At 33.0% G+C, this 13586-nt stretch overlaps 3 protein-coding genes across 8 annotated transcripts in view; 2 read left to right on the top strand and 1 right to left on the bottom strand.

Moving 5' to 3' along the window:
* LOC108688024 (glycogen debranching enzyme) overlaps positions 1–8443 on the top strand; it is an 11916-nt gene extending 3473 nt beyond the window's left edge. For 3 of the 6 annotated variants that reach the window (XM_018194091.1, XM_018194089.1, XM_018194090.1), the window contains exons 2-26: positions 807–1041; positions 1539–1650; positions 1758–1944; positions 2012–2222; positions 2292–2426; positions 2514–2732; positions 2820–3055; positions 3134–3346; positions 3429–3623; positions 3722–3851; positions 3914–4037; positions 4143–4408; positions 4498–4653; positions 4812–5020; positions 5093–5296; positions 5369–5601; positions 5752–5841; positions 5928–6105; positions 6254–6610; positions 6700–6847; positions 6933–7296; positions 7378–7586; positions 7697–7882; positions 7994–8230; positions 8363–8443. In XM_018194091.1, the coding sequence (XP_018049580.1) occupies positions 928–1041; positions 1539–1650; positions 1758–1944; positions 2012–2222; positions 2292–2426; positions 2514–2732; positions 2820–3055; positions 3134–3346; positions 3429–3623; positions 3722–3851; positions 3914–4037; positions 4143–4408; positions 4498–4653; positions 4812–5020; positions 5093–5296; positions 5369–5601; positions 5752–5841; positions 5928–6105; positions 6254–6610; positions 6700–6847; positions 6933–7296; positions 7378–7586; positions 7697–7882; positions 7994–8230; positions 8363–8428 (4779 nt within the window). In that variant the 5' untranslated portion in view covers positions 807–927 and the 3' untranslated portion in view covers positions 8429–8443. The remainder of the gene's footprint in view (positions 1–806; positions 1042–1538; positions 1651–1757; positions 1945–2011; positions 2223–2291; positions 2427–2513; positions 2733–2819; positions 3056–3133; positions 3347–3428; positions 3624–3721; positions 3852–3913; positions 4038–4142; positions 4409–4497; positions 4654–4811; positions 5021–5092; positions 5297–5368; positions 5602–5751; positions 5842–5927; positions 6106–6253; positions 6611–6699; positions 6848–6932; positions 7297–7377; positions 7587–7696; positions 7883–7993; positions 8231–8362) is intronic. The other 3 variants (XM_018194094.1, XM_018194093.1, XM_018194092.1) reach the window with 1 other exon arrangement.
* A 78-nt stretch (positions 8444–8521) lies between these two features.
* Positions 8522–9811, top strand: LOC108688025. The gene has a single exon (XM_018194096.1). It carries the CDS (start codon positions 8552–8554, stop codon positions 9716–9718), a length of 1167 nt encoding a protein of 388 aa, XP_018049585.1. The 5' UTR covers positions 8522–8551; the 3' UTR covers positions 9719–9811.
* Positions 9812–11440: 1629 nt separating this feature from the next.
* Positions 11441–13586, bottom strand: part of LOC108687992 (LMBR1 domain-containing protein 2 homolog) — a 3720-nt gene continuing 1574 nt past the window's right edge. Inside the window, exons 5-10 of the mRNA XM_018194042.1 lie at positions 13387–13564; positions 13086–13267; positions 12775–13014; positions 12490–12691; positions 12215–12331; positions 11441–12138 (exon numbers count right to left, since the gene is read on the bottom strand). Of these exons, the coding sequence (XP_018049531.1) occupies positions 11900–12138; positions 12215–12331; positions 12490–12691; positions 12775–13014; positions 13086–13267; positions 13387–13564 (1158 nt within the window). The 3' untranslated portion in view covers positions 11441–11899. The remainder of the gene's footprint in view (positions 12139–12214; positions 12332–12489; positions 12692–12774; positions 13015–13085; positions 13268–13386; positions 13565–13586) is intronic.

Genomic DNA, 13586 nt, shown 5'->3' with positions numbered 1-13586 from the left:
TATATATATATATATCACTGTGGAGCTGATGGTGGGTCTATTTGGACCTATTTATGTATATTATTTTTGTTATCTGCAAATTTGTAGTTTATTACTATTAATATTTATTCTTTTTATGCAAATTACCTCATTTTTGTTCCTTCAAATTAATTAAAGTGCCTTTTTAGTCATCAAATCTCATAAATCCAGCATCAATAACTGTTACAGATTTTGACATTAGTTTTAGAGGATTAATGTAAATCATAATTCTAAATTATATTCTAAATTATATTCTAAATCATAATTTTGTACATTATAATTACTAATCTTTATTCAGCTCCTTACATAAATCGATTTATGTTGCTTTCTTTATATATGAAAAAAATGCGTGGTACGTAAAACGTAGTGATATGTATTGCGTAATTGCGTTAATATCTTTTACAAAGTATATTTGTATATGTACAAATTAAAGTGATAACATAAAACGTTAATAAAGAGATTATTAATCGATTACTATAAATGTTTGTATTTTGGTATTATAATATAACATTTTATATATTAATGTAAATATTAACATGCATTATGAATAATCTATTATAATTTCTCTTATAATTTTTTATTTGATAATTTCTCTTATTTAAATTATTCTGTAATGCCTCTTATAAAACATGATGTAAGTATCAAGATTTTACCAATATTTGTTTTTCATAACTTTTATATAACATTAGAGATATATATATAAAAATTTCTATAGAAACGTATATGCAATATCATAATCTACGTAATCTTACGCACCTAGTAGTTTTTATTTTATATATCTGTTATAGGTAGTACGTATAAAGGATTTTGCTTATACATAGTAAAATGTCGGCAGATGCTGCGATATCATTTTCCTAATAAATTGTCCATATCAATCAACTAAAAACGTTCAATTAACTCGCATTGGCAATGGCTCGGAGAATAAGACGCTTCATTCACAGTACAAGAAAAATGGTCTTAAGGCTTTTTAGATGCTTTCTGCAAATTATCCGTAAATGGCTCTGTAGAGGATTGGATGCTACAGTAAGTTCTATACGCGCGAATGTGCAACACAATGTGCGGAATTGCGAGACCATATTCTTAATAAAAAGTCTTAGTGATACGATTGTTTGATGGCAGTGGAAAATGGTACTTGCCATATTTGTTACATATTGGGGGGCAAGTCTTATGGTAGAAAGCAGTTGTCTCTGCGGTACCACGATATTGTAATTCTAGTATGTAGGGTAAGAATAGCTGCGGCTTTTATATGTGCTCATACACCAGAAACACCGTAATATAATATCGTGCACGCTTGCTAACTGCTTTATGCCAATATTTTATTAAGGCTTATACTCTGCTGGCTAAGCACATACCCGTTTCCTACGCTCGAGGCGTATCATCCCTTTGGAAGCTCTCTGACAGATCTGATTTCGAAAATTTGGTAACTTATTCCATCTCCTACCTCTCACTAATGTTTGATTCTGTCAATCACAAGCGATATCTGTTACATTTTTAATACAAAATTCTTTTTATAATTTCAGATAATTAAAAACATGCATTCTTTGCCATCACGTCCCACCCATGAGCAAATAAGAGTTCTAACTGTGAACAATGGAGAACATTTAGATGGGATATTATACAGATTAAAGAAAGGTTTTTAAAAAGAAATTTCGCTCCTCTTAAAATTATCTTTTAAACTGAATTTCGATAAGTTTTGTTACGGCATGTCTTCACTGTAAATGATTTTACATTACTCGCAGATTGGATAGTTGAGTTTCGACTTGGAGCTTCCCTTCTTGGAAAAACACTTGAGGTTTTTATAAACCATCCATTATCGACCGATAAGAAATTCGAGAGGCATACTTACTATCAATTGAAATGGATTGACGAATCGGCGAGCATACATTTAACTTTGTCAGGGTCATTCCATTATTATGTCACTAACCAGTAAGTGGATTAAGAATATTACGAGTAAAATTTTATTTCTTAATAATAAGATATGTCTATTTTGCAGAGTCGAAGGGAATATAAAACCTGTTGCATCCGGATACTTGCTGGTGGATCCTGAATTGAAAATAGGTGAACATGGGGAGAAATTACCTCTAGATTGTATTCAAGTCCAAACAGTTCTAGCAAAGAGTTTAGGACCTTTTTCTACATGGGAAAGTAAATTACTGGTAGCACGAAATTCTGGATATAACACAATTCATTTTACACCGATTCAGGTAATGTTCGCGCGATTGATGTATAATGTAAGAATACAATATTTGCAATAAACGCGAGTTTTGTTTTAGGAATTAGGACGTTCTAAATCGTCGTACAGCCTGAAGGATCAAGCTCAACTTAATCCCGCTTTTAATGATAACAATAAGATAGTTACTTACCATGATATCGAAACATTTGCAAATAAAATGCGTAATGAATGGAAGGTAAATTATTGTTTATCAAGAATAGGATAAATCGTGTATTCTTGCAAATATTCTCGAAATATATCCTTCAATTATCTTATATTTCAGATGTTAAGCATCTGTGATATTGTTTTAAATCATACGGCGAATGAGAGTCCTTTCCTGGTTTCTCACCCGGAGTGCACATACAACTGCATCAATAGTCCTCATTTACGTCCGGCTTATATCTTGGATGCAGCATTGTTTGAATTAACAACTCAGGTAGCTTTTGGAGAATGGGAATTTAAAGGTATTCCCACCGTAGTTGACACCGAGGATCATTTGAATGTAAGTCACAAATCATTCCCCAGTAATTAAAATTGAATTTTTTCGATCCTGCTTTAATGTATCTTGTATCTATTTTATTTTCTTTAGGCGATTCGACATGCTCTCCACACACATTTCTTGCCACTAATGAAGATACATGAGATGTACACCATCGATGTCAATGAAATTGTAGCAGAATTCTTAAATTCAGCGCGCAATGAGATGCCACAAGACATAAATAATATAACAACCGAAGACATTACAGTGATTCAAGATCCTGCATTTCGTAGATTAAAATCAACCATAGATATACAGCTTGCTCTGAAGAAGTATAATACGTATAGGTAAAATAAATGTAGATACGATAAGATATATAATGTATGCTCTCTCTCATATGCTTATGCATGATTCTTTTACTTTAGAGCTGATTGTTTCGATGAGGAAACTCGTCTGAAACGATGTGCAGAGGACTTGAAAAATAAATTGCAAGAACTCAATGAAGTTATTACCAACAATATTCAAAACCATCTAAATGCTGCTGTTGAAAATAGTATTGCTGGCATGAGATATTTTAGAGTGCAATCTGATGGTCCACAAATTAAAGAAATTAATGAGAAAAATCCTCTCATTCCCAGGTAATTTTATTTAAATTTGTAAATGTTATAACGTTATAATTTCTAAATATGACTCTTGATGTGATAAATATACATTCCGTAGATACTTTACCGATTACGGGACACCTAAATCTTTAATGGAAAGAGAAAGCATAATGTATTCAGATGATGGATGTTATCTTATGGCTCACAATGGATGGGTCATGAATAGTGATCCCTTGAAGAATTTCGCGGAGCCTGATTCTAATGTGTACATTCGAAGAGAACTTATCGCTTGGGGAGATAGCGTAAAACTCAGGTAAAAATATCAGTTAAACATTATTTAAATTTTCAATGAATTATTAGTAGAAAGTACATGTACAGATAATTTAAAATATACTATTAATATTATTATAGATATGGACAGAAACCAGAAGATTGTCCTTTCTTATGGCAGCATATGGTGTCCTATGTAGAACAAACGGCACAAATATTCGATGGTATTCGACTAGATAATTGCCATTCTACACCGATCCCCGTCGCTGAGGTATATCACAATTCTAAACAATCTTAATACAGCATTATTTAATAGCATGATTCTCTTTGCAGTATATGCTTGATGCTGCACGACGAATTCGTTCAGATCTCTATGTTGTCGCAGAATTGTTTACCAACTCTGATCAAAAAGACAACATCTTTGTGAATCGTCTTGGCATCACATCTTTAATAAGAGGTCAAACTTTTTAAAAATTGTTATTTACTTAATATTGTTAAAATACAGTTAATAAAAAAAAGAACATGTCGCGAATAAAAATACATCAAAATTGTTATATTGTAGAAGCTATGTCTGCTTGGGATAGCCATGAACAAGGAAGATTAGTATATCGATACGGAGGAGAACCAGTTGGAGCATTCCTGCAGCCACGAACACGGCCGTTAATACCGAGCATAGCTCACGCTCTGTTCATGGATGTGACTCACGATAATCCTAGTCCAGTAGAGAAACGAAGTATTTTTGATCTACTCCCGAGCGCAGCACTCGTATCGATGGCGTGCTGTGCTAGCGGTAGTAATCGCGGATACGACGAATTAGTGCCTCATCACGTAAGTTCGTAGTACAAATTCAAATTTTTGTATTTTTGCCATGAAGTTCTATATATTTACAAGATTTTCTGAAATTTTATTTTCTTCAGATACACGTGGTAGATGAGAAAAGGCAGTACACTTCATGGATAGACAACGATTTGACAAACAACGTTAAATTTATTAATTCGAAAACTGGTATAATTGCAGCTAAAAAGGCATTAAACGATTTACATTACATGCTTGGTCAACAAAAATTTCCACAAGTATGTCATCAATTCCTCAAGTTTTGCGATTTGTGTGTGTGTGTGTGTGTGTGTGTGTGTGTGTGTGTGTGTGTGTGTGTGTGTGTGTGTGTGTGTGTGTGTGTGTGTGTGTTAGAAAGTCAATGTATGTAACTAAAAATTTATTTTCTGATTTTTAGGTGTTTGTCGATCAAATGGATACTGATATAGTGGCCGTAACAAGACACTCGCCGACTACTCACGAAAGTGTAGTCTTGGTTGCATTCACAGCCTTTAAACACCCGGACTCTAGCGCTCATGATCTGAGAAAGCACGTAAGACCACTGAGAGTGGAGGGTATAGTGGAAGAAATTATTTTAGAAGCGTCACTTTCGCACATTGATGCCAAGTAAGCGGTAAATTTTATTTTCTTTAAAAGGAAGATTTACATGTTTATGTTAATTGATAAATCGCTTTACAGAAATGGTAAACCACTTTTCCTTTTGCCTGAAAAATATACAATGGACGAAAATATCATAAATGGATTGTCCGAATATTCATTGAGCCTTAAACAGCACATACAGTGTTGCGACTCCACGATGATCGAGAAGATCGATTCCGGCGATCCTAAAATCACGCAGCTTAATTTTGTGAACTTCCAACCCGGTTCTGTTATAGCTATACGGTATAAACTACAACTTTCTGTTCCCAAAACTGCGATATCCTTTAATTTTCTTATGTATGAATTTAATTTCAGTGTGGCTCTTCACGCGAATATAGTACCTGCTTTAATGAAACTCCAAAATACTATCTCGCAGATTACTTCAAATGAAAAATCAGAATTACATAATATAATTTCCGGCATGGACTTCTCAGATTTAAATAAAACGTTATATAGATGTGACCAAGAAGAACGAGAGGAAACTCAGAGCAAATTTGGAGTGTATAATGTACCGGGATATGGTCCTCTTGTATATGCTGGATTGCAAGGTAATATTTAATTGAATATGAGAAGAATATATTTATAAATACTTCATATTTTCTTAATTACAACTCGTACATCAATATATTGGCACGAGTTTTATTTGTATCTTATTGCTGTTTAATAAGTGCCTCAGCTAATGAGCGTTCTCAATTTAGGTATTATATCTTTACTGGCTGATATTCGTCCAAATAACGATCTAGGACATCCCCTGTGTGTCAATCTTAGACAGGGTAACTGGTTAATAGGTAATATAACAGAAACCATTTCCAAAATAATTGTATGTTATGATATTGACGATATGTGATAAAAATGGTAATTAAAAAATTATTAGATTACATGTGGCAACGTTTAAAAGAGGATGACGACACTAAACCTCTTGGAATTTGGCTTGAACAAACGACAGAACCGTTCAAAGTAATCCCGAGATATCTTGTGCCAAGTTACTTTGATGTTATAATTGTGAACGTTTATAGAATTCTTTTAGATCACTGCAACAATTTAATGTCAGAGTAAGCATCAAAAGTCGAAATTTATTAGAGTATCAAAAGTTAGAAGTTTTATCAACTTAGAAGTTTTCTAATTAATATTTTGAAAAGAATAAAATATCTATAACAAAAAAATTAATCATATGTTATTTGTTTAATATTTTTATTCCAGCTTTGTTAAGAACGGAACTACATTTGTTAAATTACTGAGTTTGGTTTCGATACAAATGGGTGGTGTGGTAAGATCATCACAATTGCCAAATTTATCGCCGGATCTTAGTTCACCTAAGCCAAAAATTAAAATCCATGACGGAGTAGCAGAGCAAACATGTTTAACATTATCGGCAGGCTTACCGCATTTTACAACGGGTTACACAAGAAATTGGGGTAGAGATACTTTCATTGCTATGAGAGGGCTATTACTTTTGACTGACAGGCATGTCGAAGCAAGATTCATAATTCTTGGATTTGCCGGTACTTTACGACACGGCCTGATCCCCAATCTGCTCGATAAAGGAAATAATGCGAGGTATAATATACTTTCTTAGAGCATCTTTAGGATAATATTTTGGGAAGTTTTGATTTAAGTCTTATCATCAATCTCATTCTTATAAATAGATACAATTGTCGCGATGCTTTATGGTGGTGGCTCTATACGATAAAATGTTACGCCGAGGAAGTGTCGAATGGTTTGGATATTTTATCCGATAAAGTTTCAAGATTGTTCCCGACTGATGATTCACCAGCTTTGGAGGCAGGAGAACATGTAAAAAAATAGCCGCAAATTCAATTATAATTCAATATAAATAATTTAAAAGTGCACGTTATGTGACATGTAAAAATGGTTTCAGGATCAACCATTATATGAAGTAATTCAGGAAGCTCTCACAGTACATTTTCAAGGTCTCTGCTTCAGAGAGAGAAACGCCGGGAAACAGATCGATGAGCACATGACCGATCGTGGATTCAATAATCAGATCGGTGTTCATCCCGAAACAGGTTTTGTATTTGGTGGCAACGATGCTAATTGCGGTACCTGGATGGACAAGATGGGATCTTCTGAAAAAGCTGGTAATAAAGGCAAACCAGCTACCCCCAGAGACGGTTCCGCTGTAGAGATAGTTGGGCTGAGCAAATGCATTCTCAGTTTTTTGGCCGAATTGTACAAACAGAATCTTTTCCCGTACGGCAGTGTTCAACGTAAAAGTCGCGATGGTAAGGATATCTAGAACACTTAACGTTTCAATATTATTAATTTTATATTTTTTTCTAATTATAATTATACATGAACTATAGGCCAAACAATAACTTGGAGTTATAAGCAATGGGCCGACAGAATTCAAACAAATTTCGAAAAGTACTTTTACGTAAATGAAATTCCGTCACAGAGCGAGTCGAAACCCAATTTAATCCATCGACGAGGTATATTCAAGGACAGTCACGGAGCAACGCAAGAATGGGCGGATTATCAATTGCGGCCTAACTTTCCCGTTGCGATGGTCGTTGTGAGTATTATTATCAGTGTTTAAAAATATTCTGCGAAGTGTATAAAATAGAAAAAAAGTATTTTATATTACAACAAATCTAATCATAATTCATAATAATTCACAAATAGGCTCCGGAACTGTTTAATCCTCATCATGCCTGGACAGCACTGAAAAAAGCGGAAGAGATATTACTTGGCCCACTAGGAATGAAGACGTTAGATCCTGCGGATTGGGCATATAATGGATATTATGACAATTCCAATGATGGTACCGATGCTAAAACAGCACATGGATGGAATTATCATCAAGGACCTGTAAATATCCTTTATCATAACCGCATATTCGTCTTGAAATATAAAGATTGATAGATTTAACATTCATGCAAAATTCTTAAACATCTATTTTATCTTTCCTAATTTTTTCAGGAATGGATCTGGCCGATAGGATATTTCCTACGAGCGCGTTTACACTTTGCGTCATTAATCGACGATGAAAACGAATTACACCATATGATCGAATCGACTGAAGCTATTATTTCTCGGCATTTTATCGAAGTGTCAACCAACCATTGGAGAGGCCTTCCTGAGCTTACCAACAAGGATGGAAGTTACTGCTCAGATAGTTGTCGCACTCAAGCTTGGAGTGCTTCAGCTATATTAGAGGTTTGTGCTTGAAGCGAATAAACTTCGTATAGTATTTTTTTCTGGTATTTGTCATGGTATTTTTTTCGGATTAGTATTATCATTTATGAGTTTACAATATCAATATTTAGTGCCTGTTTGTTTGGGATTCAGGTACTCTACGATTTACAAAAGATCAAACAGGAATTGGGATCCGAGGGAATGCGATCCAAGAATTGATATAACTTTGCGTGTGTTCATCACTATCAGCTGCACCTAAAGCAATTAAAATTAGAGACGAGATGTAATGACACCACGAACAGAGCGGATGACACGAATGTAAGCTTTTCCACTGAAGCAATAATGACACTGCGCACACCAGAAACACACGCATATCATATCCCGCACGTAGGTGTAACGAACACGCAAATTTGCAAATCTGTAGTCGCTGCTGATAATACATTCATAAAAAACGATATTACCGCCGAAGAAGGATCGATCTCTGCGATTGATAGGAAACGTGATGACGCAAATTTTGATAGCTCATCCGATTCGAGAAAGATTCCATTAAATGTGAGAAATAAGGTACATCTTGATAATCAACGGAAAGCTGAGAACTACAATCGACAACAGGTGATTGGAAACCATGAAGCTACTATTCGAAACTTAGCGAATGTTGATCATGTTTACGAAGAAATTAGAGCGATTAAGCAGCCACGTAATAGTTTATATGAACACGACATTCAAGATTATTATGAGAAATATAGTCCCGCTACGGCGAAGACCTTGATAGACACGCTTTTCTTGCCGCGACATACAATTTGCAGGGAGTGCGCGAGAACAAAGGGCAGTCCAGTGTACACTGATCGTTTGATATACACGAAAAAGTCGTTGGTCGCTATAGAAGTAGTTCTATGTCAGTATGATGACGTTTCATGCTTCAAGTATCCGCACGAAGATTCCGAGGATATTTTCTGCTCGCAATACAATCAAAATCAAGATTATATGCTAGTTTATAATTACACAAAAACTAACGTCGCGGGAATATTCTATTTTCATCGCTTGCCTCAAGACATCTTTGATCTGCAATCGCTGTTAAAGCCGAACATCTATGTTATAAATCGCACTTGTTGCAATCTTACAGTAAATACTCACTTATATCATCGCTGCATAAATAGTTATCACATGAGAACATCGAGAGCTGGTTGCACACCTATGACATTTTATCATGATTATGGCACTGTAATAAGCAGCACGAAATACATTAGCCATTCAGAAAATCCGCCGATTTATCAGGTACGCCGATCAAAGGGTGACCATATTGATGAATACCGGAGAAGTAGATCGAGCTTATTACTGTTGGAACCGTTACTGCTAATACCGGAATCGGCGGATTCTGAACAAAGAGAAAATACCAAGAGTAAGATTTCGCAGTCAGAATGCACAAAAATTATCAAAATAATAATAATCTACGCATTATCATTTCTTATTCTTACAAGCATTACATTTTACATCGTTTATTTTACTTAGAGCGGCTGATTGTATGGCGAGATATTTAAGAAAATTTAATCATATTCGAATGTTACATGATACATTTATTGTCATTAATTTTACGTTACATTTGTTACGAAGTGTTGTCGCCAAAATGTTTAACAGAATGATCAAAATCGCATGTATGCATGATTTATATTTCGTTATATGTGTATATATTTTATATCCATTATCAATGGGGTAATTTCGTCAATTAATTAATGACAAGAAATTATTTCGTGATATACAAATTGTTAAATCTGCATCACTATGAGCGAATCATTTTTATCTCTATCAAATTACACGCGTAACAGATATACAATATTTTAACAAGCTTGCATATAATTCATAAATATATTTTATATATATATCTTTAAACTCTAGAGAGTGATATAGTCGTTTTAAATAGCATTATTGAGGTTTATAAAAAAAAATGTTATTCGAGACACGTGCTCGAATTAATCTCAAAAGTCGAAGATTTAATTCCTTTATATGTTGTCTATTAAAGTATCAAATATTTAGTTCCTATTGTTAATTTCATTCACGATATTAGAAATGCAGGAATTGATTTTAGTGACGTCTTATTTATATAAATACTTATTGACAAATAAGATTCATAAATAAAAATTGATATGTTTTAATACATTTTCCTCAAGAAACAAAGCCATTAAAAATTTCGAAATTTTCGGTTGAATCTCATGGATCAAAAAAAAATATTCTGCCATTTAGCGGTTCCATGATAATGTCAGAGAATTTTCCATTTATATATAATCTCAAGAGGCTATTCTACAAAGTAAAGGAATTGATATAACCATAAAGTACTGGATTTAAGATTGCAATTCTCTCAATACTAAAAGAAGAATGTCCATGCACTGACATGCACTGACATGTACTATGGTAGCATGTAAATGACAAACTTTTTCTAACAAATAAGCGTGCCGCTAATATTTTGTATATTCTCTTATTTCAAAAGATTATTTGAGTTATTATAATTAGAATTTTTTTATAGAGGAATTTATTTTTGATTTTAGCTCATGTATTCTCATTTTTATAGATGATACGTGTTATAAACGCACTTGATTAATGTAAGATTAATGTAAGATTTTTTGCTTAAAGGAAGTGCTAAGAGGAATTCCCCGCTTATCAGCAGAATATTTTTTTTTTGGTAATATATCTTAAATTGTAAATATATATATTTGAATCGCAAAAAGTATGGGAGATACAAATTTTGTAATAAAATAATTGACAAAACTTCTAATTAGTACTAGAAGTTTCATTCTTGTATTTATTTTGAAATGCCTTCATAATATAAATTCCCATATTTTAATTTTTAAATTATTTGCGAATATTTACATTGGAGATTAATTTTATTATTATTGTTATATACTGACTTATTAAATTTTCCTGTTAGTCACACCGAGTCGATCTTTTTATATCATTTCTATCCATTCATCATTCCAAAACTTTATAAACTATTTGTAATACAAATAGAATTAAAATGACTAGAACAAATTAAATTTTTCAAACAAACGGAAGTTTTTTTGTAATTTTAAATATATATATATATATATATATATAAAATAAGTTAATATTGTCAAGATTAATTATTATAAGAGAAATATTCAGGTATAATCTTACTTATAAAAAGTTACATATCAATGAATAATTATTTCAGGTACGTATAGTTAAAAAAATCATATATAAATTATTTATTAGCTCCAACATAAGTCGAACTATACAAAACTTAAAATAATAACCGAAGAATAAAAATATTTGTCCTAATAAACATAATATACATATTAATATTAAGTCGAACATTCATTGCATTATCACTGATCTATCTTCCGCCGTAATCACAATTTTATTTAAAAAAAAAAAAGTTTTTGTTTTAAGATCTGCACATCTTTCATTCTTAATCCAACTTGTTCATATATAATAAATTATAAATATATCTCATAATGATACAACTTTATTTTAGTTCGTGCTCCTACGTAGTAATCAGATTCAAAATGCTACAGGCATGTAAAGCCTTACACTTCACGTTTAATAAGATTCATTATGTTGCTTCTTATCGACGTACATCATATTGCTCAATACAAATATCGTGTAAATCCTTAAAAGCCAATTGACAGGTTCTACACTAGCACCTAAACCATATTTATAAAAATACGGTTATGCCTTTTAAATATCATCGAACAGTCCTCTGGGTGGAGGACCTACGCGACTTGTACTTGTAGAAAATGCCCTCGTATTACTCGGCTCGAATGAATCAATATCACCTTGATTTTCCATATCGTACCGATTTGCACCATAACTATCTCCACCAAATGTCATACCGATGTAATATTCCGTGGGATCGAAATCGTGCAATAGACCCGCCCTAGCGGATTCAACTGATTCATCTCGTTTTAACGGCCGTACTGAAGAATTGTCAACGATAAGTTACTTATATAATCTATATATTATATGATATCATTTATTTTTCATTATACATACCAGTGTCTGTACTTTGACGAGACGTCCTGTAACGCGTACCCACCGAAATATTAAATCTTTCCTGCATTTCGCGTCGTCTGTACATAGAATCCTCCGCTCTTTGTCGTTTACGTCTCTCTACAACAAGAAAAAAATACGCTATTTTTTTCTTTTATCTCAATGTTTATTTCTTCAATATTGTTAGATATTAATACAAAGTCAAATTGTAAAGAAATTTTATGAAATATATACATCGCGTTAAAAAGTGCAATTAATAATATATAATTTATCAATACCTCTTTTTATAAGTTCTCTTCCTTCATCTACGAGATCCGTCGTAAATTCGTCATCGTCAAGAAATTGCTGAAAGCCTAGCATGGAAAGCAATCGACTGCCTATGCTAAAATACGTAGCTAAGCAAAATGCTAGAATTGCCATTGGAAAGTATACATTAAATCCATCAGATATTATAGAAATAACGTCCATATGACCCATCACCTGACAAAAAAAAGGAACAATAAAGAAACAATAAAGGTAGAAACCAATTTTTTAAAATTTACAGATCATTTAAATAATATTACTTGTGTATAATGCGTTTCCAGGATATGAGTTTTGATAATATGTGAATCCATGTGAATAAGTCCCAGAAAATTAAGACACATTGGCGGGGTTAAGCGACACAGCATCATACCACTGAATATAAGACTGTATTCATTCGTTTGATGATGGGGTGCCAGATAATAAAGATTCAATACTCGTATCTTCAAGACGGTCGAGTAGGCACAATAGCAAAGATATGCAATGATCAATGTGGACAATACCTAATAATTGAGTAGAAACATGATATAAATAAAAATGTACACTATATGAAATAATAAACGCAAATGTTTACCTCTATAGTAAAGTAATCATAATTTCTCTTTGCTAAATTCAGAAATCGAGCGAATAAAGATAATACAGGAGACTTGTTGAAGAATGTTACTTCTGACCATACCACAGCCACTGATAAACAGCCGGCGCAAATAGCGGCTGCTTTTAAAACATAATCCTTCACAATACATTTCCAATACCATTCTGAAATTTAAGTGACAAAATTACAGAATCGAAAGCTACAAAAATTAAATTATTAAACGAACATTATGTGATATCAACACAGCAGAATAAAATGCAAAACAAAACGAGATGTTACTTACCGACAACAGGATTGTAAATAATACGAAACGGAAGTGAATGATGTGTAGGAAAAGCCTGTTTAAATCTTCTATCGTGACTCACTTGATTCTTCGCTACATCTTCCAAATCAAATATTTTATCCACTAAAATGCCCCATTGAGTTTCTATGCGTTGTAAAGTCTGCAACGCTTTTATAGTCTGAAATAGAAATAATAGCGAT

The sequence above is a fragment of the Atta colombica genome, unplaced genomic scaffold, assembly GCF_001594045.1.
Source record: "Atta colombica isolate Treedump-2 unplaced genomic scaffold, Acol1.0 scaffold224, whole genome shotgun sequence".
NCBI lineage: Eukaryota > Metazoa > Arthropoda > Insecta > Hymenoptera > Formicidae > Atta > Atta colombica.
Note: the sequence above shows the minus strand (reverse complement) of the source record. Positions and strands in the feature narration are given on the sequence as shown.

What these genes read in the sequence shown, in the direction of transcription:
- LOC108688025 (XM_018194096.1), top strand. Translation starts at nt 8,552, where the DNA reads ATGACACTGCGCACACCAGAAACACACGCATATCATATCCCGCACGTA.